Source organism: Alternaria atra, assembly GCF_907166805.1.
Source record: "Alternaria atra isolate CS162 genome assembly, contig: 28, whole genome shotgun sequence".
In the NCBI taxonomy this organism is placed as follows: domain Eukaryota; kingdom Fungi; phylum Ascomycota; class Dothideomycetes; order Pleosporales; family Pleosporaceae; genus Alternaria; species Alternaria atra.
This window is the reverse complement of record NW_025091326.1, coordinates 1,949,237-1,972,699: the sequence shown is the minus strand read 5'-3', so window position 1 is coordinate 1,972,699 and position 23,463 is coordinate 1,949,237. Positions and strand designations below refer to the sequence as shown.

At 50.5% G+C, this 23,463-nt stretch overlaps 11 protein-coding genes across 11 annotated transcripts; 5 read left to right on the top strand and 6 right to left on the bottom strand.

Annotated features, from left to right (window-relative positions):
• Nucleotides 1-575: 575 nt before the first annotated feature.
• On the bottom strand, nt 576-1,088 carry ALTATR162_LOCUS7729 (uncharacterized protein; the record flags this gene model as incomplete). The annotated part of the gene is made up of 4 exons (XM_043315358.1): nt 576-609; nt 662-720; nt 771-915; nt 973-1,088. The coding sequence occupies 4 exons, from the start codon at nt 1,086-1,088 to the stop codon at nt 576-578; spliced, it is 354 nt and encodes a 117-aa protein (XP_043171293.1).
• A 2,373-nt stretch (nt 1,089-3,461) lies between these two features.
• On the bottom strand, nt 3,462-4,164 carry ALTATR162_LOCUS7728 (uncharacterized protein; the record flags this gene model as incomplete). Its single annotated transcript, XM_043315357.1, has 2 exons — nt 3,462-4,067; nt 4,111-4,164. 2 exons carry the CDS (start codon nt 4,162-4,164, stop codon nt 3,462-3,464), a joined length of 660 nt encoding a protein of 219 aa, XP_043171292.1.
• A 1,883-nt stretch (nt 4,165-6,047) lies between these two features.
• Nucleotides 6,048-6,695, top strand: ALTATR162_LOCUS7727 (uncharacterized protein; the record flags this gene model as incomplete). Its single annotated transcript, XM_043315356.1, has 1 exon — nt 6,048-6,695. The coding sequence occupies one exon, from the start codon at nt 6,048-6,050 to the stop codon at nt 6,693-6,695; it is 648 nt and encodes a 215-aa protein (XP_043171291.1).
• A 263-nt stretch (nt 6,696-6,958) lies between these two features.
• Nucleotides 6,959-8,284, bottom strand: ALTATR162_LOCUS7726 (uncharacterized protein; the record flags this gene model as incomplete). The annotated part of the gene is made up of 2 exons (XM_043315355.1): nt 6,959-8,111; nt 8,169-8,284. 2 exons carry the CDS (start codon nt 8,282-8,284, stop codon nt 6,959-6,961), a joined length of 1,269 nt encoding a protein of 422 aa, XP_043171290.1.
• A 552-nt stretch (nt 8,285-8,836) lies between these two features.
• ALTATR162_LOCUS7725 (uncharacterized protein) lies at nt 8,837-10,858 on the bottom strand (the record flags this gene model as incomplete). The annotated part of the gene is made up of 2 exons (XM_043315354.1): nt 8,837-9,136; nt 9,185-10,858. The coding sequence occupies 2 exons, from the start codon at nt 10,856-10,858 to the stop codon at nt 8,837-8,839; spliced, it is 1,974 nt and encodes a 657-aa protein (XP_043171289.1).
• Nucleotides 10,859-11,279: 421 nt separating this feature from the next.
• On the top strand, nt 11,280-11,977 carry ALTATR162_LOCUS7724 (uncharacterized protein; the record flags this gene model as incomplete). Its single annotated transcript, XM_043315353.1, has 2 exons — nt 11,280-11,675; nt 11,747-11,977. The coding sequence occupies 2 exons, from the start codon at nt 11,280-11,282 to the stop codon at nt 11,975-11,977; spliced, it is 627 nt and encodes a 208-aa protein (XP_043171288.1).
• A 381-nt stretch (nt 11,978-12,358) lies between these two features.
• Nucleotides 12,359-13,595, bottom strand: ALTATR162_LOCUS7723 (uncharacterized protein; the record flags this gene model as incomplete). The annotated part of the gene is made up of 2 exons (XM_043315352.1): nt 12,359-13,266; nt 13,322-13,595. 2 exons carry the CDS (start codon nt 13,593-13,595, stop codon nt 12,359-12,361), a joined length of 1,182 nt encoding a protein of 393 aa, XP_043171287.1.
• Nucleotides 13,596-13,864: 269 nt separating this feature from the next.
• On the top strand, nt 13,865-15,200 carry ALTATR162_LOCUS7722 (uncharacterized protein; the record flags this gene model as incomplete). The annotated part of the gene is made up of 3 exons (XM_043315351.1): nt 13,865-14,010; nt 14,063-14,376; nt 14,428-15,200. The coding sequence occupies 3 exons, from the start codon at nt 13,865-13,867 to the stop codon at nt 15,198-15,200; spliced, it is 1,233 nt and encodes a 410-aa protein (XP_043171286.1).
• A 504-nt stretch (nt 15,201-15,704) lies between these two features.
• Nucleotides 15,705-17,792, bottom strand: ALTATR162_LOCUS7721 (uncharacterized protein; the record flags this gene model as incomplete). Its single annotated transcript, XM_043315350.1, has 8 exons — nt 15,705-15,913; nt 15,974-16,121; nt 16,177-16,396; nt 16,450-16,553; nt 16,607-16,706; nt 16,764-17,068; nt 17,142-17,703; nt 17,752-17,792. 8 exons carry the CDS (start codon nt 17,790-17,792, stop codon nt 15,705-15,707), a joined length of 1,689 nt encoding a protein of 562 aa, XP_043171285.1.
• A 276-nt stretch (nt 17,793-18,068) lies between these two features.
• ALTATR162_LOCUS7720 (uncharacterized protein) lies at nt 18,069-19,815 on the top strand (the record flags this gene model as incomplete). Its single annotated transcript, XM_043315349.1, has 4 exons — nt 18,069-18,339; nt 18,392-18,534; nt 18,584-19,223; nt 19,316-19,815. The coding sequence occupies 4 exons, from the start codon at nt 18,069-18,071 to the stop codon at nt 19,813-19,815; spliced, it is 1,554 nt and encodes a 517-aa protein (XP_043171284.1).
• A 2,565-nt stretch (nt 19,816-22,380) lies between these two features.
• On the top strand, nt 22,381-23,169 carry ALTATR162_LOCUS7719 (uncharacterized protein; the record flags this gene model as incomplete). Its single annotated transcript, XM_043315348.1, has 1 exon — nt 22,381-23,169. The coding sequence occupies one exon, from the start codon at nt 22,381-22,383 to the stop codon at nt 23,167-23,169; it is 789 nt and encodes a 262-aa protein (XP_043171283.1).
• Between the last annotated feature and the right edge of the window lie 294 nt (nt 23,170-23,463).

Genomic DNA, 23,463 nt, shown 5'->3' with positions numbered 1-23,463 from the left:
AAGGTGACACACGTTGCTTTTTCCTTTGTACTCGAGTAGTCTCCCCCGGAAGCCATGTCAACAAACACGAACAACGCAGGGACCAAGATTGACACGTGGGACGCGCTAGATCCGGTCCGCATGACATACGTCAAGTTTGCGCTTGAAAGGCATACTATTGCAGAAAAGTTGTTTCAACAAGTATCGGATTCGGACTAAGTGAAGGAGCTATGAATTTATCGTGAGATCTTATAGCAACTAGCAACCGTGCACCTATTCCATGGTCTCCTGACCAATGTCCAGTACTCCCAGTACCTCCTTCCGCCTCGGCTGTATGTACAAATGTGGGCTTCGGGTACCCTGTCATAATGGATATCAAGACGCGCTTTCGATTTGGTTGTAAACCCACAAAACCAGCGCATCAGTCATACCACCGTTATCATATCGTCGTTATGTTTTAACGCGCCTCGCTGGAAATGGATAAAGAAGATATCGCGAAATGGCCGTCTCGTGTGCCGTGGTAGTCTGCGCAGCTGTTGCGCGTGTTGTGGTCAACGTATAGCAGACCTATGGCTGCGCCGTAGTGCAATTTTAGATCAGTGCATGGGAGGCTGGTAGTTGATCGGTCGCCTGGCCGTACAGTTAGTTTGCAGCGCGCGATCTTTGCAACTAAACAACGTACTTGAAGAGCAAGATGTGAGGTTCTGGCTCGTGGACCTCATAATGCTCCCATCCCAAACTCTATTCCCAAGTCAGCATGTTGATTGTAGCCTGTTTCGAACCCAGCGTACCTGTGTGATTCCCAGTGCCCGCCATTCCTCTTCCCATAGCAACTTCAATGTGCCCCTAGCGCCGTCAAAGTAGTCTTTTGGGATAGCCTTCAGCATTTGCTTAGGGAGCTGCACATGGCGGTATTCGTATGCATCGTCTGAGTATCTGTGTCAAGTGTCAATAAAGAAAGCGCGCTGACCGCTTCTTGAGTCGACAACCCACCTTGCCGAGTAATGGATCGCGTCAATGAATTCATCCAGCTTCTCTTTCTCATGCTCAGATAGCGGGCGCGGCTTCTTGTTCCGGCGCGTGAAGTCAATATCCAGTTCGGCCGACATGTTGGGTGTAGGGTGACGCGAGAGAGGAGCTCGTGTGCTCGTCCAGTGGGGGTTCGTCGGGTGGTTGAAGCGAGTGGGGCGGGCAGCTGCGCAGCCTGAAGGGAAGTCGCAGTTGTGTATGCGTGAAGACGCGCGCTGATGGAGATTATCGTGTTAGACCGCGTCAGATGCGTAGTTTTGGAGCGACAGAAAGAATAGTTCAAGTAACTGAACCCAAACAGCACTTGTTTACGAAGTTGTGAAATTTGGCCGACTGTCCAAGCTTCTACGCTAATTCGGCTGTAGTCTAGCGTAACCGTCCAACCACGTTGTTACCGCATCTGGCCAACGTCTTTCACCCCTGCATCTCCGCTGATCAGCGACGCGCAGTCGACTTTACGGTGCAAACATCCTGACGCCAGCTTACGTACGCTTCGAGGCTACAAGTACCGAGTACCTTGCCCTTTCTACTTTTTCCATCTCTGCAGATAGATATAAGAGTTACTTCACCACTACAATCAATACAGTTCCATCTTGCTTTCTTGTACTGATTTTATGCGAATTGCTTGCAACGCTCCATGTATATCTCAAGAGCCATATCTTCCGCCTTACATTCGTCTCCGAGATCGCCCAATGTCCACTATATAAAGGCACAGATAACTCCACATAAGACCGAATCAACGCTGTTCGCGCATACTCCTCCGCTCTCCCATGCTGAACAAACGCTGCTGAAGGAAAACATGTCACACGTATAGGGGGCACGGTGCCGTGTCGATGTCAATATAGTCTCCCCTGGTGTTCGCCATAGCACACAAGTCTAGCTTCCTTTGAGGTTGAGAGTGATTGGACCTGTACAAGATAATAAGGCAGTATGCTTGCTTGTTGGTTCATGGACCTCAGCGTATGATTTGTACAACCCGGATACGGGTGGAGGGGCTGAACACAGAACTATGCGCCAGTCTCGACAGTCACAAATCGGCCACAAGAGCGCTTCCTATAGGTAAGATGTAACTCCGGCAGTACGAGTCGACTGAGGGTATCTGTGTTCAAAAGCATCTCACAATCTAGCTCGAGTGACCGTTGTGCAGCCAAGTTAGGTAACAAACTATCATGTCTACTCTAGTAAACACAGCACTTCTACTATGTGCACACTAAAGTCTGATACTCAACCACATCGCTATGAGCGGGATTCGTACAATAGTCACACAATGAACGGACGCACAAAGAGTGAAGTATACTTGGTTAGCTTCGCAACATCCTCTCATATACTGACGTTTTTTTTTCACTCCTGCAAGCCTCTTCAAGGTGCTGGCATGGAATGGTGAAATTTCAATATTATCCACTAATCACACTAAGACGATTATCTCCAGGTGCCGCTGTCAAGAACTCCAACGGTTTGTTCAATTCGCCCGATATTCCGTACATACCATCCCTTCTTTGTCCATCCTCTCGATAACCTTAGGGCGTCCACTGCCATGTTCCAGCTTTCCATCTCTCCAATCCCATCTCAACTGTTTTTTCGGCTTGATCACCATCGCCTGCTGCATCTCCGGTTTCGTCTGCCCCAGATCTCCATGAACCACATTGATGCCTTCATCAGTAACCCCTCGATCCAGCCACTCGTTGGCTCTGTCGTCACCTGAGCTAGTCTTGATTTCCGGTAGCAGCTTGATTGACGGCAATGGCGGTACGGACGAGTAGCATTGTTGCAGGCTTTCATAATGCTCTCGTTGTATATGCTGTCGAGATAGGCGATGTGAGAGGTGGGATTCTCGACTGGCCTCGAGACCATGTAAGGTAGGCTCTTGCTCTAGTTGTTGGCAGGGGTTGTTCTTGTGTCGGCTGACGAGGCGGACAGTGAAGTACACTAATATCGAGATGAGAATCGTTGATGTCAAAACGATAAGGGCGAGGAAGAGATTGGTAATGAGGCTTAACCCAGCCATGTCGCTCCAGTCGAACCTGTCAGTCTTCGTCAAACTTTACTAGAGGACGGAATGGGATGAATCGCTGGTGCTGTGGCGCCTGCTGCAAGAGGTATACTGCAGTACTTAAGCATGTTAGGTAATGCATCAAAGGGGGTTTCCACAAACTAATGTAACTCTTTAAAGGCCTTTCTCCAGGTAGTCACACAAGTGAAAAGATTTCCGAATCAAAGCGTAAGTCCGGATGCACGAAGGTCTGGCTAAAATGTACTTTGGTCGTATTGGGTCGCACAGAGTGACACTGGATATGGGAAAGAGAGATTGCGCGACCATCCATTGGCTCGAGGGACACAATAGCTAGTCATTAGGATCGGTTATGGTTACGATGCGCATAAGAGGATACTCAGGTTGATCAAAAGCAACTCGTTGACCAAAACGACACGTACGTACAACTTCATCGCCGGACCCCCTACTCTAATGGACCCAAGTAGTCATACACAAGCCTAACCCTGACAACCTCGTCTTTACCCTTCTTCCTAACCACAAACCTCCTCGTCAACTTCCTCTCACCGCCAATATCCGCAAACCCCCAAATCTGCCACGCAGTCCATTTATTTCCATCATTATCCACAAAGCTCTCCACAAGATCCCCTTCCTCTGTCTCCTTCAACCACCCTTCTGCCAGGTACTTGATATCCTCCTCCTTTGCACCTCCACTCTTCCCCTCTTCTACCGTCTTGGCCAACGTAGAGTAACGAGATCGTCCCTTGACAGTGCCGAAGAGCCAGTCGGTGTGTTCACGGTAGTGCCAGTCTAACGTACGGTTCTCAACTGAGCCTTTAAGACCGCCGGTTATGAGTTGGTCGATCTTTATGTGTGTAGTTGGAGCGTTGTCCTCGCCAGTCGTCGGCGATTGGTAAAGGTGTTGGGTTATGGTTGCTGCGCCGAGGGCTTTTCGGGTAAGCCAGCCGATGCTTTGTAGAGCAAGAATGGGGTCGAAGGCATCAGAGAGGGACTTGTTCTGAGATAGGTTAGGATGGTATTGTGATGTGTTGATGTTTGAGATGAAGTCACTCTGTTCGCTGCATAACTTCATTTTCAAGACTGCCTAAACTTACCATAACCCATTTTCCCTGGAGGTTCTTGATGTCGGCACTTGCTGGTGCAGCCATCTTGTCGATTCTTATCGTCGCTTCAACGGTGATGTGGTGTCTGGTGTGTAAAGAGCTTCGAAAGTTACCGCGGGGCTATAGTGATTGGTAGCCGTGGGTACCAGTCTAATTGAGGCGACTATGTGCGAGACATCTTATATGCCGGTCGTCTAGGTACCAAGCCCATCCAAAAGATGCCGTGCGTATTAGCACCTGCCTTAGTCGACAATGGTACATTGTCACGTTCGTGCCTGTGCGAACATCTTATGTGGCGTCATGGCAGGGATGCCGAGGTTCGTTTCCTTTGGGGTAGCACCTCCGCGGGGAACCCTGGCTTTCTTTCTCATGCGCGTTCGCATCCAATATCCGCGCTCGCAGCACCAACCCTATACTACATCCAGGGCCATCTTTGGACTTCACGGCACAGCCCCGGATCGACGGGAGAGGTTGCATGTGAACACCGACCGGAGATCATGCCTTAAAACGCGTGTTTTCCGATCGAGACGGGCTGATACGAGGAATGAGAGCAGCATGACCTTTGGAGCCACGAGCTGGCTTGTGATCAAGTACCATCCAGCTGCATTGTTCCATGTTCTTTATCAAAATGTCTGTTCTCTTTTCGGTATCCCATCACTCACTCCTCTTCTCTCTGACTTCCACGGAAGCGAGTTTGAACCAGGTCCAGCAACGAGGACAAACTTGTAAAAAATTGACATGCTAGAAAATTATTCTAAAGCGACACATGACCTCGCTGTCAACGGACTACTACAGTTGTCTTTATAACTCGACAAGTTCCTCTTGGGTATACGCATTGCACTTGTCAGGGCGATGATTTGCTCCAACGTCTGGACTTTACCTACCAGAGAACCCTCGAATACACCGCAAGCACTGTTTCGAGCAAGTTTCTCTTCGTCGTACCTTACCATCTCGGTACTCGTCAGGCGCCTCGGGTTTCGGTTGGCTCGATGTTCCGAAACATCTGCCATGTTTCAATGGTCGTGAGCATGGTGTGACTTGGCGCAAAACGGAAAGGACTGCAACAAAAAGGTCAAGGGGGCGAACATCGTTAGTAACTTCACATTTGAAGTAAGGCTGCGACACGGATTGTATGCTCCTGGCGTCGATGCCTCAGATGTGACATGTACAGACTGCCGGTCGATCGGTAATTTACCTTAGTTTCTAATCTGGTTCGTAGTTCCTTTTGTTTACCGGCCATTCTATCGATCTTTTCAACACTTCTCTTTCGCACGCGCTGGAACTCGTGTTTCTTTTCATTTCATTCTATCTTCAGTGTGTTTGTCGAAAGTTCACATCCTTGAGTCATAACACAGTCGCACAAAGTCTAATCAAACTTTTCGTTACTTCCACTCGTTGGTTGCGCATACGGCTTTGCGCAGCACTGTCGTCACGGTTCCTCATCTCAGACGGTTACAAGCGCAGTGAAAGTGCCATTTACTCGATCCAATCAATCCTGCGACTCCAACCTTTTGCCATCAAAGCACCATCACCTTTACTTTTACGGCAGTTCGAAGGATTGGAGTGCTGGTATCTGTTGCCCCATATAACGACCTCAACGAACGATCTCAACGATAATTTCTTTTCGCAAACGGTTGAGCTGAACTGAGGGGTCGAGCACTCTTTGCACGCTCAACGTCATATAGCGCAGAAGTCATCGTGCGCATCGCAGTGACCCCGCCCGATAGCTTGCTTGTCAATAAGAATCCTCTATATTCACAACGCCAACCCACCATCGGTCGTTCCCTCTCGCTCACAACCCACACTCGTTATTACTTCTCAGAACACCCACCCAACATTCTTTCAGCCGCCACGCGAACGTCGAGCCAAATCATCGGAAAAGCGACCTCAATCACCTCCATCGCGCAACTTCAAACGCAACTCCAACAATGAAGTCTCTCTTCATCTTCACCGCGTTCACTTCCAGCGCTGTCGCCTCCGCGATTCAGCTCCCCAACCTCATGGACCGTGCTATCGATCCAGCGACTATGAATCCAACACTGTTCTCCGTACTATCAGTGCTGAAAACCGGTATGCCCACAGGCCCCAACGTCCCCATGCCAACTGGCGATTTAATACCAGACTGGTACCAGAATTTACCGGGAGATGTCAAAAGGTTGTTGCCGTCGTTCTATCCTGTTGCTGCTGCGGCTGCGTCTGCGACGTCGGATGCGCAAATTGTGAGCCAGGTGTCTGCGGTTGAATCTAGTGTATCAGTGGCGAGCGTTTCGAGTCTCACCTCATCATCTTTGTTGTCTGCGTCTTCGTCATCGTCTTCTTCCAACGCCGACGACACTTCTTCCACGCCATCCATGTCGCAATATGCGTCCGCAGCCACCGACACAGTCTTGGCATCTTCTTTGGTACCTCATTCAAACAGCGCATTGCAAACAGCAACACCTTCTGCGGCTCTAGCCAGCCTTGCAGCCACACCACCGAATTCTCTTTCCACAGGCGCTAGGTTCGCGGTCAAGATAGAGACATTAGCGGTGGTTGCTTGGCTGAGTGTTGGAGCTGGGTTCTTCATCTTAGCATAGCCTGGGCTTGACGCTCAGGTGCTGCGTTGCTTGAAAGTTGACATTTTGTGTATATTATTTCCCGAGATATCCCCACGCGACACGAAATGTAATCTAGTCCTTTTTTTAAACTAGAAATGAACATCATACTGTAACATGCTATCATTCGCAAACTACATTCGTGATATTAAACACAGCTTCATGCGTCCATCGTCATACCATCTTTCAAATATGAACATAGTACACAGAGGCCCATCGCTCTTGCCCTCTCTTGAATGCGTCTTTTAGAGACAAAGCACACCCGCAACCCTAACACCCAGATCCAGCACAGCAAGATGCTCATCACCTCCATCCACAAGCCTCTTATCCGTCTCACTAAACACCCCCGCCAACCTGACCTTCTTCACGTCCTCCACCCGCTCATCAAACATGATCTGCTCGTACAACTGGCCCACAGTTTGGCTCGCACTCCACCCCTCGGCTACCATATTCTCAACCACCTTCGCAATCTCTGCATAGCGTATCGACTTGTTCGCAGATGACTTGGGGAAAAGCGAATCGCTGAAGGAAGAGAGTGTGGCTGGAGGGAGCACACCCGCGATCTCAGCGATGATAGGGAGGGACACCGCTGGTGTTGCTGAAGGTGCGGCAGCAGCACCAGCAGCAGAATCGATATCCATCTCATCCTCGTCAGCAACAACCTTCTTCTTCTTCTTGCCCCCCGCCGCACCCTGAGCCGACACAACAGCCCCTACAAGCCTAGCTGCAGACTGCAAAAAGGTAATCGCCTTCCTGAGATCCCCATCCGCGACTCTCACAAGCTCCTCCGCAACGCCGTCTTCCAACTCCACCTTCTCCAGCCGCGCAATATCGCCAACCCGCTTCACCGCATTCCCCTGATCCAAGCTCTTGAAGCGGAATTTCGAACAACGTGATGCAAGAGGATCGATGATGCGGGTGACGTAATTACACACGAGACAGAATCTCGTCATGCGGGAATACGTTTCCATGGTCCTGCGCAATGCGGATTGAGCATCTTGCGTCATACTATCCGCTTCATCCAGCACAATGATCTTGAATGGCGGGCATGGGTATTTATCCCTATACCGCACTGTCTTGCCCTCCCCTTCTCCGCTCTGATCCTCAACCATGATGTTGTAGTTTGGCGCAACACTAAGCTGCTGTCTTGCAAAGTCTTTGACCTTCTGCCGTACGATACTGATTCCACGCTCGTCTGAAGCGTTTAGTTCCAAGACGCGGGATTTCATCAGTTCAGGGCCGTAGAGTTCTTTGGCGAGAGCGAGGATTGTAGACGTTTTTCCAGTTCCCGGGGGCCCATAGAAGAGCATGTGCGGGAGATTAGAGGATTGCATTGTGCGGGAGAGGATTTGGATGGTGTTGTCTTGGGCGGTTACTTCTGAGAGAGTTTTGGGGCGGCTAGAAGGCTTGTTAGTATTGGGATTGAATGGTGTGTTTGGGTGTTGCGGCTCGCACTATTTCTCGACCCATGGTTGCATGCGGTTGGACTCTTGTTTTGTTGTAGGCGCTTTTGAGGAACTTGCTTTGGCCGCATTGGCTTGCCGAGCTTTTATGTTGAAGAAGTCGGCCATTGTTGCGGTTGTGTTGGGGTTGAGGTTGTGTTGTCGCGATGTTGGACAGCTGCTAAAGTGCGACGCGTCGACGCGAGACCACGAACTCACGTTTTCGCACAGACCATGCTAGTGTTCACCAATCATGTCATCATTGCTGCGTACAGAAAAGCTCTGTTTTTTCCGATTGTACTCAATATTGGGAAGATTCCCTAGAGGTATTCACAGTGATCTAGTTCAACATCCTGATAAAACAGATGAGACTGTATACCTTCAGGTATATTGTCGCATGAGTAACGACTAAGAAAACCTGAGTATGTACGTGCATCACTACATCAAAGATTTTAAGACTATTGTTCAACGAATATATTGCACGTCTTGTTTTCTTCTTAGAGATGAATTCCAGACGTTTGATGCCAGACCATGCATCCACTCCTGCTCAGTCCGAGCTGCCCAACTCCTCCGGCATACCCCGCCACGTCGAGGCTCCATTTCGCCTTTTCAATGTCGCTCGAATTACAGACCTATGGTATCAGAGGTCGCGCCTCAGGAGCGAGACTAGCCTGGACTAATCTACTTCCCAAGCTTAACCCCCTTTACTCTCTTAGTCAACTGTGCAGAATCGGAATCTGAGCCATAGGAGGACTGTCGCATCGTACCGCGGTTGTGATCTAGGGGAAGAGGAGGTGCTGCAGCCCCCCTACTGGCCGACGACTGGGAGAGGGACGAAGATTGATAAGAACGTTTCGGGGGGCGCTCACCACTTTCTTTGAGAATGGTCAGAAGAGTTGCCCAGCCTCCGGTATGTTGGAGTGCTGAGCCTTCTGATGTGTCGTGCATAGATGCTACCTTGAAGAGCAATGACTCTTCGTCCTGGTTTGTACTGTTAGCAGGGAACACAGATGGTTCTATTTGACGTACCTTTGATAGAATACCGAGATTATGAATAAAGCACAGCATGTGAAAATTCGAGATGGCGTTGAGGCCGCTGGTCGTGTTGAGCGCCAGTCCGTTCGCTTTAGCGTTGAGAGCTTTGCTGAGATGTGTGATCTCTGGCACCTCACCCGTGGCTTCACGATTTTCGATTGGGAACTTGCCACCGGTGAACAGAGGATTTGGCTGAGTCGGGAAACCGTGTGTTAGTGTGAGGAGTAAGTACTCCACGGGGAAGTCAGGTCTAGCAATCTCTTGTACGTTCGCACCGTGTTCGTTTATCCTTCGGTAGAAAACTTCAGGGATATACCGCGCCTTATTCAAGGCTTCGTTGTCCTCTTCTGATTGAACGAGCATGACTGACGGTTCGGCTGAAGGCTCGATGATGTCTGCGCGAACCATCTCAACAGCATCGTTGGACACTTGGTATGACGAGATGCCAATCTGACCTTGGTCGTCGCCGCTGATTACACATGTAACAAAGTTGGACCCATGTCGTCCGGTATCGCTCCACTTTGAAGGCCGGGGGTACTTTGCTTGATATCGTGCTGCAAAGGTGATTTCGAGTGAGGAAAGGTAGTATGAGTCCATGTGTCGCTTGCAGATGACGGAGCCGTCGCCCTTGTCCGCGTCGAGCAGATCTGTGAAGATCACTCCGACCCGTTGTAGTCCGCACTGTGCGGCGATCTCATCGATCTCCTTCTCGTTGTCCCAGTCGCTTAACGAGATACCGTCCGCCTCATTAACTTGCGGTGGCTCGTAGATGGTCTCGACAACAGCCTTTGTACCTAGTGGCACCTCAGTATACTCCTCGTACCTGCCGTACAAGAAGCCCAGTCGTTGACAGCCAGTTTGCCTCCAGAAGTTGATCACATCATCAACAACCTGTATCGAAGCGAACTCGACGTGATCCACCATACGGTATTCTTGTGGCTTCAAGGAAATGGCGCTAGGCATGCACTTGGTGCAGATACCTTCCGGGAATGGCTTGTGTCCCGATGGACAGTCGGGGCGTACGCGGTAGTAGGGTTCGGTCAACGGGGGCATGTACGAGCTACCGAGCTCTGGTCTGTTCTTCGCCGAGTTGACTTTGCGGAGGTACGAATGGAACGAGAGATGCTTGATCTTCTTTTCGGCGAGGTATACGGGAGAGTAGGGCTCTAGGGGCATGCAGTAATCGCACATGCCCTTTGGTCCATGGGAGCACATGCGAGCGTCGCGTTTCCTAGGAATCTTGCCATCCAGCCTGTCTAGCCTGTCATCGAGCGGTGACTGTCTAACAACTTCCCACGGATTCTTTATGGTTTGCGTAGGAGAGCCGAGGGGTACAGAGCCCATGTCGGTGGCTTCGACAGGTTTGCCGTTCAGTCGTGCGCCGCCTGTTGGTGCTACAGCATGGCCGTTCGATTCTGTGGACTGCTCCTCAAAGGACAGAAAGAGTTGCGCGCCGTTGGATAGTCCCACTTGCTTGAAGCTCACGCCCTTGAGTTCAGCAAGCTTCCTCGCGTCGCCTCCCTGTGGACGGTTGCTAACACTGATGCTCTGGATATCGACATTCTTTGGCAGCTTCTCGGCGACCTGGGGCAGGATGGCTGAAAAAGTATCCTCGGGCTGTACCGTCAACCTGAACTGGCCGTCTTTGCTAACGAACCTCAATATCATGGTTGTAACGTTGTGGATTTTGGGGTTGAACTGGTGGTAAAGGTCGCAGGTAGTAGGGTGTAGGTGGGAGTTTTCGTAGGAAAGCGTGACCAGAAGGAGTAAATGGAGAAAAGTGAACTGCGGTTGGGGGTGTTCGTGATTGATCTGATTAGAGGCATCGAGAAGGCGGACATGGATGACGCAGACGCGCTAAGAGGGGCGCTAGTCGAGCGCGGAACTGGACAGATATTCTAACATATCGATAGTGAGACAAATGCCCGCGCAATTCACCTACCCACTTGGTCTTCACCTACCCACCGTATCTCATCTTTGAGGACACCGTCGCTCCTTCGTAACTCTAATATCTGCGACTGCACTGAGTCCGCGAATTCGTCAAAGCCCCTCCGTATATCACACAAGCAACCCACACACTACACTCACCATGTGGCCCTTCGATATCGTCGACTGGGTGATGCTCGCCGTGCCCTTCGCCTACATCGGTATCCTCGCTGGCTCCTTTGCAGTCTTTACAAACCTCTATCGCAAGCGTCAAGCTGCCAATGCCGCATCCCTGGAACCCTGGTTCCCTACACATCTCCAGCGCAATGTCTACCTCTCCCTGCTACACATGGACGACCCCAAAGTGCCGGACAGCGTACTGAAGGCTGCGCTGTTGCGCCGCGCGACCGAAGACATTCACCGAATCGTACAGGTTAGAAACGCGAAGCAGGCGCTGCAGGTGTTGCTGCAGAGGGGTAGTGTGGGCGATGATCTGTGGCAGCGATTCCAGAGGGCGGAGAAGGAGATTGAAGAGGAACTTAGGGACGTTGTTAGTGAGGTGAGTTGCATATGTTTGGACTGGAGCCGGATAGCGTCGCGATTCTTTGAGTATGACTAATGTTGAGATAGGCCAACGCATTCGCACCAAACTGGGGTCAGACCATCTTCCAGTCCGCCTCTGAAATGGCACAGAACAACCACATCCGCGAACGCCTAGCTGAGATTACTGCGAAAGCGCCAGCGGAAAAGGAGTGGTGGGAGAAGCGTAGGACCGACATCCAATCCGAGTTCATGAAGGAGCTGGACGAAGAAAAGGCGAAGAGCGAAGACGGTGTAATGGTGGAGAAGGCCAAGGCATGAGGGTGGTCATGTTAAGGTACTGTGTGCTTCTATTTCAGGTGTCAAACGTGGGGTAGTCGAAGTTGTCTAGGGTATTGGCGTTTTGAAGCATTTGAAGGCGTCCTGGACAGCTGCACTTTGGTTGCTGTGCGACCGCATCAGATATGCTTTTATACCATGTTTAGTTGAGTCAATGGAGATTGCAATGGGTGGCTAAGTCAATTAGGCTTTTGTATCGACTTGTTCAAATGCTAAATTGCAGTGCTATAAACGCCATTATCCCATAGAGTACAAGCTCCGACACTGCTAACCATCAAATACTGTCTGTCGTACACCAGATATACACTGCTAACTCTCCCGTTTCTCTCTTTCCTCCCATACCTCACACTATCTTTCAAGCTCCTACTTCCTTGTGGGACCGCTAACACCAGCACCGATGACACTGGGTAGCTCCTCAGCACCCATGGTGTAGAGCATACCAATGCCAGCAGATACCAAGAAAGCCAGAACGACACCACTGCCGACGAAGAGCCAGAACTGAACCGATATGTCCTTCTTCTGGCAAGCGGGGCCACCCCAGTAAGTGACCTTCCTCTTTTCCTCCATACCCTTTCCATCCTCGTACTCAACAGTAGCCGAGCAAGCGCAACCAAAGCAATCAACGGTCTCCTGGTTGGAACCGGAACCCCGACCCTTGTGGAGAAGCTTGCACTCGCCATGGCTGGAGCAATTGTGGGTCTGAGTCTGGCAAGCCGACATGGACTTGAAGCACGTAGGGAGAATACCACGAACAGGGCCCTTGTTGTTCTCGGCCGCGATGACGACAGGGAAGTCCTCAAGGTCAGGCACCTTGGAGACAGCAGGTACGGGCTGGGAGGAGAGGACTGCCTCGGGGTTCTGGCGGCGAGCCTCCTTGGAGGGAACATCGTACATGCCCCATGCGTGGGCAGCGCGCTTGGACTTTGAGGCTGAACGCGGCATCATAACGACAGTCGTGGAGAAACCTGTCTCCTCGGCTTTCTTGTTGACGTTGCTGAGCACTTGGGCGATTTCCTCAGGCGTCATCTTGTTGCTCTTGTCGGTGCGCCACATGTTGAGGTAGCCATTGTAAGCATCCGACTTGCTGTTTGGCGGGAGCGCCGACTCGATCTCAAAGTTGGACGTGTATGTTCGCTGCTGAGGGTCTGGGTAGGCTGGCAGCGACTCGGCTTGTGCTATAAAGTCCATAATCAAGCGGTCATTGTCAGACGCAGATGGCGCACTTGATATCGCAAAGTCGTGTGTGCGATCTGATCCGTCGTTGATGATGACTGATAGCTTGAGTTAGTCTGTACCCTCTGCTATGCCTTCGTCACGTATGCCCACCTGTTGCCTCGTCTTGCTCAGAGTCCTCTGCCCAGATCAGCAGATGCGCTTTGGTCTGCTCTGCATCGTCTCCGCCGAACAGCTTCTGTTGCCGTCCACCATACGTGTTGATGTGTCTGATTGTCTCGGCGTCTGCGTGCTCGACAGAGTGGAATCGCGATAGACCCAGTCGCTGGGCGATGATAAGACGCGCTGTCTCGGGACTGACGGTTGGTCGAGCTGCAAGGACTGTGCAGTACAGCGATGAGGCGACAAAGGCCCCGGATAGCTTCATGGTGGCGGTGAGGATGGAGTTGAGGTAGTTCCACGATGATGCAGGTGCATCATCGCCATCCTGAGCTGCGCTGCGACCTAGATGGAACTAGCGTCGAACTTGCCTCACCTCCGCCCGCAACCATGCAACTCGTGGGGGCCTTGCCAACAGCATTCGATTCATTGTTCTAATAAACCTCGCGCGCATTCTTTGAGTCTGTAGCGCTTTAAATGTCTCTCCACTTAGCCTCGGGTTCCTCATAGCATCCGCTCTTCGCCTGCATCACACCAATGTTCACGCCACTGGTGCTGCGGCGCAACTTCTCCCTCTTTAATCGGGTACCGCATTCGCGCATAATCCGATCGGCGGCACGCCATGGACATGAGCAAGTCATAATACAGCGAGTGCGTATACGGCGACCATTTCTCAGCAAGTCGTGAGTCGCTTCACACATCCCTTGCACATTACGTATGCTAACTCGAGCATAGACGTCTAGTCGGTGCTGTCGCTATCGGAGTGGCTACGTACGGCCTCGGACAATATGTCGGTATAAGAGTTGAAGTGGAAGAGATTAAAGACGAGGAAAGGACGTCTAAGCCTGGGCAAGACGGATGGACAACAGTTGGTCAAGAAGAGGACGAGGAGGATGATGATGATGATGAAGAGTACGACGACGCTCTGCTATTCTTACCAACCGGATTCTCAAGACCACGGCCGAAGAAGTTCTGGAAAGGCTCAGACCCAGAGTGGCAAGAATTCAAGAAGTTGGCAACGGACCGCCCCAGGGTTGAGAAGATACGAGGTGCGATACGTCCGATCCGAACATGGTGGACGCGTGCTGACTATTGAGCAGGAGAATTAGCCTTTATGCTGCGCAATCTGTTCGCTAAGAGCCCCCCATACGTCGCCAAAGCCGGCAAAATCGACACGGACAAAGGCAATATGTGGATAGAGTTCAAGTTTCCAGACACTGCGCCAGACGAGTATGAGCGCCCTGGTATCGAATTGACCGAGGACCTGGAGTGGCGAAAGGCAACCCGTCCGGTAGAAGCTCCACACCATCATCGCTTGAACAGGATACTATATCCGAAGGAAGCAGCAAACGCCCTTTACCATGACACAACGAAGAAGGCAGGAAGGGCATGGGAAGACTTTAAGATTTACATGGGTTGGTCACAGGAATCCAAAACGGAGGCTGTCCAACAGCTCGTTCAGCGGATAGCTGCGAATCCACAGTCATCCGTTAACAAAACGACGAGCATAATCCCAAGCCCTTTCTCTACATCTGCCAAAGATACCCAACAGCCAGGTGTACCACCCTCAGCAGCGCCCGTCGACGCTCCCGCCAAGGACCTTAATGGTCTCCTTCTCCCAGATCCCAAGAAATTGACACTGGATCTTACACAATTCCGCAGCGACTTTCGCAAAAGCTTCAAGCAATATCCATTAGTAGTTCCGCGCGGTGCTTTTATGGTGCTCGGCCTCATCGAAATATATGGCGAACGAGCAAAATTGACGCTCAACGTTCATGCTGTGTATGATCCCAAGCAAGGACGTTATGTGGGCATGCACTTTACGCCGTGGAATTTCGTTGAGCTGAGACAGCTTCCGAAGGGTGGGCGGTAACATGGTTGCAAAGGTCGATGCATTATACCCAGCTTCAAGGGCGTTTTGAGCGTTAGATATCATTGTGTGAATGGCGTTTACTTGGAATACATGATCATGTTCAGCGGCATTATGGGTGTTTAGACTGCGTTGGACGATGAAGCATATTCAGAAGATTGTCTACGGTCCCTTTGTGTGTATCTCTCTCGCCCACTCCTTTCCGTTTACAAAGCTTCACGGCAAACGTCTGTTGTTTCTGTGCCTATCGGGAGCCTACTAAAGGTTCATGCGAGTTATACCATGGCGTGATTTCCTTCCGGATCTTGCATTCGGGTTGCCTTTTTCGAATCATCAATTGAATGGTTTGACGCGCGATTAGAAACAGCGAATTTCTACCGGTCCCAAAGAATAAAAGAAAGAATAAAAGAAAGAATAAAATACAGCATGACATGGGGCATAGCTTCGAGAGCAAGATAACGACTTCTACTTCACCGCCTTCTCATCCATACGAATATCTATGCAGATCTAGTCCTCCTTGTACTTCGCCTCTGTATACGCCACCTGCTTATCCTTATACGCGACCATGAAATGCAACGTGGCGCTGTCTAGCGTGATTGTGAGATCGAACAATGCGGATCTGTACTTTTGTTTCGTGTCCGCGTCCCTCCATGAGGTTTCCAGATATAATTTGGAGCACTCGACGCCGTACTCGACCGCGCAGAGTTCCTTGACGCCTGGACAAGGTTAGCGAGACCCGCGTCACATGGACGGAGATAAAGTGGGGTGAAACGCACAAGATTCAACGAATCGCGAAGGCGGCTCGTCATCAGCGCAGTACCATAGTTCCTGAGAGAAGTTGTGTAGGCCTGTGCTCAAGAAGCCGATTTGAATGCTGAAGGAATTTGATAACATGATCTTACGACCTTCTTCTAGGCGATCTCCCTAGGCCGTGTCAGTGATCATGTAGACCTCGGGAGGATCTCGGAAGTCAACTAACCTTTTTGATCAGCCAGTTCATTTGGTTGGTCGCAAACCAGCCACGAGGCCTTTTCCGGCGATCTATTTCCAGATGGCCCATCGACGCGTCGAATGGAACGTCCCAGCGATTTCCGTAGCTGTATCGCGCGATGCGTGCTGAGACCGTTTTTGATGTGAAATTGGAATGCGATGAGTGCTCCAAGCCCCATAGTGTTGCCCCCCGACAGATAGCAGACCACCTAGTAGGACATGAGAACTGGCTAACTATGATGGACTGACAACGAATGCTTACCCGCCAGGTACCTGTAGGATTTCGATTCCATCACCGCGATGTGCGTCCTTCAGTCGCTTGTAGATGTACTTGTTGGTTCCGAAACCGCCGACTAGGAGAACAGCCTACGAGTAAGGTTTAGAGAAGCTTGAAATGCCACATCAAGGAGCATACATACCTTTACATGTTGTCCGCCATCTAGTGCTGTGTCGATCTGCCTCTCTACAAGCACCATTATCTTATTGATGATATGATCAAATAGTGTCTGAAGTGTTTTCCTGGGAACGATCAGTTGGACGCATAACCTTATGCGTTTGTAGCGGTTGATAGCTTACGGTTTCAATTTGATAGTGTCGTCGTCAATCCCTGCGGACTCATTATCTTCGACACCATGCAGCACAACAGAGTATTCCTTGTTGTCTCCAGCATAGCATCTTTTTACACCCGCCTCAAATTGTTGAAGCATCATCTTCCTGGCCTTGGGCTTGAGTTTCTTGTATTCACGTTCGCCTACAATTAACTGGACCCATTTGACGAAGGCTCTGTCTAGGAATACAGATCCACATTGGCCACCGTCGCCCATGGCGCATTCTTCTATCTTCAACGGGTCAAGACCGGTGATTTTATACGAGATCAGATCCTTTCATGGTAAGCGACGAGCGTGTAGATCGGGTTGGTGGGCTTACTACAGTGCCTCCGCCGGCATCACATACGACGAACGAGGCGCCCACCTCTAGCTTGTTTTCTTGACTCTTTCCTTTCAAAACAGCTAGAGCTGCCGCCTCAGGTTCTGTCACCAGTTGGATATTGTCTGGTAAGCCCGCCGTTCTGGCAGCTCTCAAGGTTCTTTCCTTTGCAATTGGGCTCCAAATTGCTGGCACAGTCAGAACCACTCGGAGAGAGTATATCTTTTCCCATGTTTCTCCTTCATTGCGCTCGATATGATCCTTTGTGTACTGCCACAGCAGCTGCAAGTAATCGGAGGCTACTTCTTCAGCCGACTTGCTGAGAGATCCGAGGAGATTGCGAGACGCTGAGACCGCTTCAAAGTCTGCTCCCAGCTTCTGCTTGGAGTTGAGGAGTAGCTTGAACCATTGGAAATGTTGTTCAGTAAGGGTGTCGACGTTGTAACCCCAGTTGAGAGGTTTTCCGTCTGCGTACGAGATAATGGTTAGTACCTTCTCCGACTCGGCGTTTGCTCCGGTAGGGTTGGGCCAGTCGGTAATGAGGTGGACTTTACTAATACCATTGATAGCCCATGATACCCCCGAATACCTGCAACTCTTAGTTTTTGGTTATTGTTGAGAACATGGTCATTCTTACGTGGTTCCAAAGTCAATGCCCACAACAATCTCCGAAGCCATAGTGATTATTTCTGTTCGCTAGAGGTGAGAAAAAAGGTATTGAGTAGGAAAGAGTTGAAGAGTCTCATGTAACCTAGTGCCTATGGGCTGTACTTCCCCCCCCCCTGATGAATGCCCCTCACATCGGCGCATGGGGCCAGAGATAGCACGCAGCCACCGAAGTGGCACTTTACGCACCTCGCACTTTCGGTACCTTGATAACTCCCACTTCCTCTCTTCCTAATAGTCATCCCAAGATATTTTCAGGCTTGCCGTGTAGATCATCATCAAGCAGCAATGTCGGACGAATTCGAGCAAAGACCGACTGAAACCGGCTATCATATCACTGCAAGCGGGCAGTCGACCGACCAGACATTTCGCAACGATGAGCAAATATTGGTGCCTGTTTCTACTGACAGAGGAAATGACATCCAAACTAACGAATTCCCGAAGCCAAAGCCCCTTTCAAAGGTGCCCTTGTCAAGAACCTACAGTACTGGAGAACAAGTTTCCCAGATAGAGAAGCTCCCGGTCAAGCTAAACCGAAATTACGCAAATCAGAATCAAGGTGACTCTCTTCATTCTGCTTACTAGCCACGTCTCGCTAATAGTATATGTAGACAATCGAGACGTGCGACCACTGGTGACAACCAGAGGATCTTCAAACGCGCCGAGGCCTCCGCCTGATTCATACCAGTCAGATCAGCATTACCCACCACCACCACTACAACAACAACAACACGAGAAATCCCATAGCGGCTTTGTGGGTTCCTATTAGCTCACGCTTTGAGAGAAACTAACTGGAGACGCAGAGTAACAAGTTCACCAAGATTAAAAATGGTTTGCGTGGTGGTGAGTCCAGCCATGGGCGACGCTACGAGGACGACTATGCTCGCATGCAGCGGTACAAGAAAGAACGAAACGAGGCAGATGACCGGTATGAAGAACTTGAAAGAGAGATGAATGACAGAATATTGGAATTCGAAAGAGCTCTAAAAGCGGAGCAAGACATGGTTGAAGCTATCAAGCTATCAGCCCACGAACTGCAAAAGACCAAGGACACCAAGGTACTCGTCTTTGGGGTGCAGGAAACCGACGATGTCGTTCGTTCGAGATTTAACTCCTTGCTTGACGACATTCGTACTTGGGCTTCTGGCTTTGTCTGTACTATGGGACAGGAGCTGCATTTTGATGAGCGAAAGCATTCAGAGTATCAGCAAGTAGCTCGATCCTGCGCGACACTGGATCAACTACACGCCATTGTCAAGAGAGAAAAGCCAAAGCAAGACAAGAAGCAGAAACGGCATTTCATTCGCGGCTGGACCTCATGCGTGATGATCAAATTCCTGTTTCGGACCCTGGACGAACAAGGCAACGCCGGTGAAGATGTTGTACTCTCTGAGGAGGACTGGAAGGCATTTGAACGTCTTGAGAATATCCTCTGGTTTGCAGGTCAGTATTTAAATATTCTGCACGATTACAATATCGTCCTTCTCCAGCCTTGTCGTCCAACTATAAATATGGTGTACCACTGACTAGTGCAGATGATAATATTATTTCTCGACGCTCCTTCAACGACTGGCGAGCTTTGACTGTTCACCTTCTATCCGGAGCAACCAAAAATCCTCTACGAGAGGAGCGCCTCAAAGCTCGAACTAAAAATGCTGTACGCGAAGTCATGTCTCTAGTCCATGTCTGGGCAGACTTCGACAAAGTGCAGGGTCTTGAAGCAAGACTCTTTAACATCTTTCAAGATGCGCTTGTCTTTTCGCACTTCTTACGTCAGCAACGGGCACTGTGGACTTTAAGGCTTCCAACGATGCTCTCTCGTGTAGGGCCGCTGATGTTTGATACGGGGTACATGAAGGACGAGAACTTGAGCGACGACGAGGGTGATGGCCGCGCCGGTGGTACACAGTACAGACAGAAATCCGTCTTGTTGGTTATCTCACCTGCTTTGTACAAGAGAGGCACTATGGATGGGGCAAAGTTTGACTCGGAGCTGGCTGTTGTCCCTGCCAGAGTTATCTTGACTACGTCTTAATGCTATCACAATATCATGTCTCTCTGCGTGTTAGTACGAGTGAGCTTCGTCCCATGGTTCAGCAAGTGTTCTTGCGACGATGGCCAAAGAATGTATGTGTCAAACTCAATGTTCATGAATTAAGGTTCTTTATTGAACGGAGGATGTCCACTCGTGATTGTGATGGGGTAACAAAACAACAGAAAGGCGCAGGGCGAGCGACGATGCAGTCTCCAACAAAAAGTCACCAAGAAAATGAGTGATCCTTGTCGCAGGAGTAGATTCACCATCATGGAGTTTTCCGTACGACCCACAATCTTGAATCATTACTCACGTACGTTTCGGTGGCCTACACGATACGAGCAAGATCGTGTCATGTTGTTGTTCCTCGGCCAAAACGCGACCTCGTATCGCGATTGGTGGTAACTGTGCAGCCTGTGCTTCGACTGCGCCTGGTGCTTTTTCTCATAAATGCGCGAGGCGCAAGAAGGTCAACGCCTCCAATTCTCCTGTGATCGATCGTACTTACTTCTGTCGTTGCGCGACGCCTCCGTGTGCTCGTATGAAGCTCAGGCCCCAAGATAGTGACGTATGTAGTGGCTTAGACAGCTGTGAAGGATCAAAACCTTGAGGTACGAATATGTCGGCCCGTAACGCGGCGTCGGATGATGGCGCCGGTCGCAAGATACGAACCGCTCGGGTCTCCTCCTGCAAGCATATATTGCAGCGATGATTCGTGATCAAAGTCGCATGTTCTTACTCCGTTGTTCCGTTGCGTGTGCAGGCGGGGATGTGCTGCTACTGCACTGCGATGCACTCGTTCGCGCTAGAACTCAACGCAACGGAAAGTCCTTCACCCGAGGATTAGACTACGATTGCGTTAGCGCTGCGTGGTCTCTTCACCAAACCAGCGTTCGCGTGCAGTGGTGGAATATTACGGTGGAATATCTGCTCCGCTCATGATGGTACGGGGAAGAGGTCGGATGTAACTATATCCTCTTCCAAGTCTTGTTCATGTAATGCAGCATGTCTGGCTTGCGATTACCATGGTAATCGAGTCCGCCCCGTAGAACTTCGCAGAAGGCCCAAGTCTTCGTTTAGACATATCTAGGTTCCAAGCATTTCTGCTTCTAGCACAACGGCAGGTAGTGCTCGGTATCTTGCCGAGAAAGACACTTTCCGACGAAGTGAGTGGAAGGTTTTGCGTGAAGTGAGCGTCTCGAAGCGAGGGTAACCTGGGAGAGCAGAGTTTTGCGCACAATGAACGGTATCGGAGTGGAGAACTGTCAAAGTCTGTCTGAAGTTTGCTGACAGAGGCGTCTTTTCGCAGCCCACTCACGCTTCTGGCAAATCCCAGAGTCGCGGACCGACACCACATTCACATGTGGGAATGGATGGAGCGACAGATCGACAGAGAAGTCTCGCCCTCTGCAAGTTGTCCAGTGTCATCTACCTCGGCGTTCAGAGGTTGCAATAGGAAGCCAGGGAGCATCTGCCGTGTTGGGAGCGCCACGTGAAAAACGCAAGAGACGCCTCGCTTCCTCTTTCACGCTGTCGCTTGCGGTACCTCTGAAGATGCCGCTGAGTGGACGGCATGCGTTCCTGGTGGTCAACGGAAGATTGCGGCTCGGTACGGGCCCATGGCATTTCTGGGCATGTCTGAAAGCCATGATTGGTAGGCGCATTCAAATTATCAGAAAAGTAAAGTGTGTTTGCTTTCCGCCAGAGATCCTTGCTGCAAAACGATGCTCAGCACTGTTGTCCGCTACTTCCGATGGATCATGACGCGCCTCGTATCGTTGTGGTTTTCATGACAACATACATGTTGTCGTTGGTTGGATGTGCATAAGTGGACTTGAAATGGTGAGGATCGGCAGCGGGACGTTGGGTGTTGTCTGTCGGCGCCTGCCTCGATCTGCTTAGTGTACTCCGCTACAAGACAGTTCGCAGTCCAGAACAAATTTCTCCTCCAGTCAGCCAAAACTTGTTCCTGCGCTGTTCCTGAGTAGACAGGTAGCCTAGACATGGGTCTTGCGTTAGGTACCCTCAACGTCCCCTCCAACACACTACACCAGTGTACTAAGCAAGTTCTTCTCGTTCATATGCTGCGAAAACCAACGTGGCTCCAGCGACACGCCGATCAAGGATGCATCGTCCGCACCGTGATTTGACGACTACCCGAAGTGTAATTTCCACAGAAGCTTGGCCCTACCACCTTACTAAGATTGACGAATGGCCAAACCCCACAGCCGGCGCCGTCAAACCGGGCTGACGGGAGATATGCTCCATAATCTTATCGCACGTGGATTCTCCGACTCGGCAGTAGTCTTGGTTGAAACACTGCAGAGAAGGCCGAGAAGGCGACGCCATGCGCTGTCCTGCACAGCTTGTGGGCCACAGGTGTTAGTTTATTCTGTGAAGGCGCCTCTTAATTTCCCAGAATATAAGTACAGCGTGTAAAGAACCATGATTGAGTATCGCACTCATTTGACGATCCAGCTCTACCACGCTCTCTAGCAACCCCACAGTCATTCATTCGATCAACTGATCATTCATTCATTCATTATGCTTACCTCCACCTTCATTATGGCCCTTGCTGGCTTCTCCGCCATGATCGAGGCATCTCCTCTCCAGCCACGCGGCGGAAGCAAGCGTGGTCTTGCCTTCCCCAAACAACACAATGGTGTTGCTGGATCACAATGGACACACAAGTTCAAAGATACAAAGGTTTCTTGGATGTACGACTGGGAGGGCGTCATCGATGGAACACCCCTCGACCTCGAATATGTTCCGCTTCTTCACTCCAACCAGCAGTGGTGCACTGAAGGGTGGAACACCAACATCGCCAACGCCCGCAAGAACTACAAAGTCTCACACGTGCTGAGCTTCAACGAGCCTGATCAAGTCGATGGCGGAGGCTCCAACATCGATGTCCCCACTGCCGTCGCGACCCACAAGAAGTTCATCCAGCCCCTCGCCGCACAAGGTCTCAGGATCGGCTCTCCTGCAGTCACCAACGCCAACGAGCCTAACAAGGGCATCAACTGGCTCAAGAGTTTCATGAACACCTGCAACGGATGCCAGATCGATTTCGTCGTCGCCCACTACTACGCCTGGGACAAGCCCGAGGACTTCAAGAACTACCTGAGGAAGTTCCACGACACCTTCAACAAACCTGTTTGGATCACCGAGTTCGGTGTTACTGAAGGTAACGCCGACGAATTCTTGAAGCAAGTTCTTCCCTGGATGGATGCTCAGCCCTGGATTGAGCGTTACGCTTACCACATGGTTGCGCCCTCCACCGAGCAGAAGTACCTCATCAGCCCTGACGGCCAGAGCCTGTCAAGCATTGGCAAGATCTTCGCTACTGCTTAGACGCTTGTTGTCTTAAGGCGCTTCATGAGTTATGACTTTTCCCCTTCTTGATACCACTTTACTTTCTTGTCCATAGACTTCATTGAGACTTCGCTATATAGCCAAGATCATTATTCAATCTACCATTGACTTTGTCTACAATTGTTCGTATTGTGTTGAGCTCCAAGTGAAACTGCGGTGTCATACTCTCACAACTTCGAAAGCATCAGTCATTACAGCTGATAGTGTATCGTACTTGCTGCGCCTCGTCGCCCACTCCAACAGTCACGCGTATTTTCATCTCAATAAGCATCA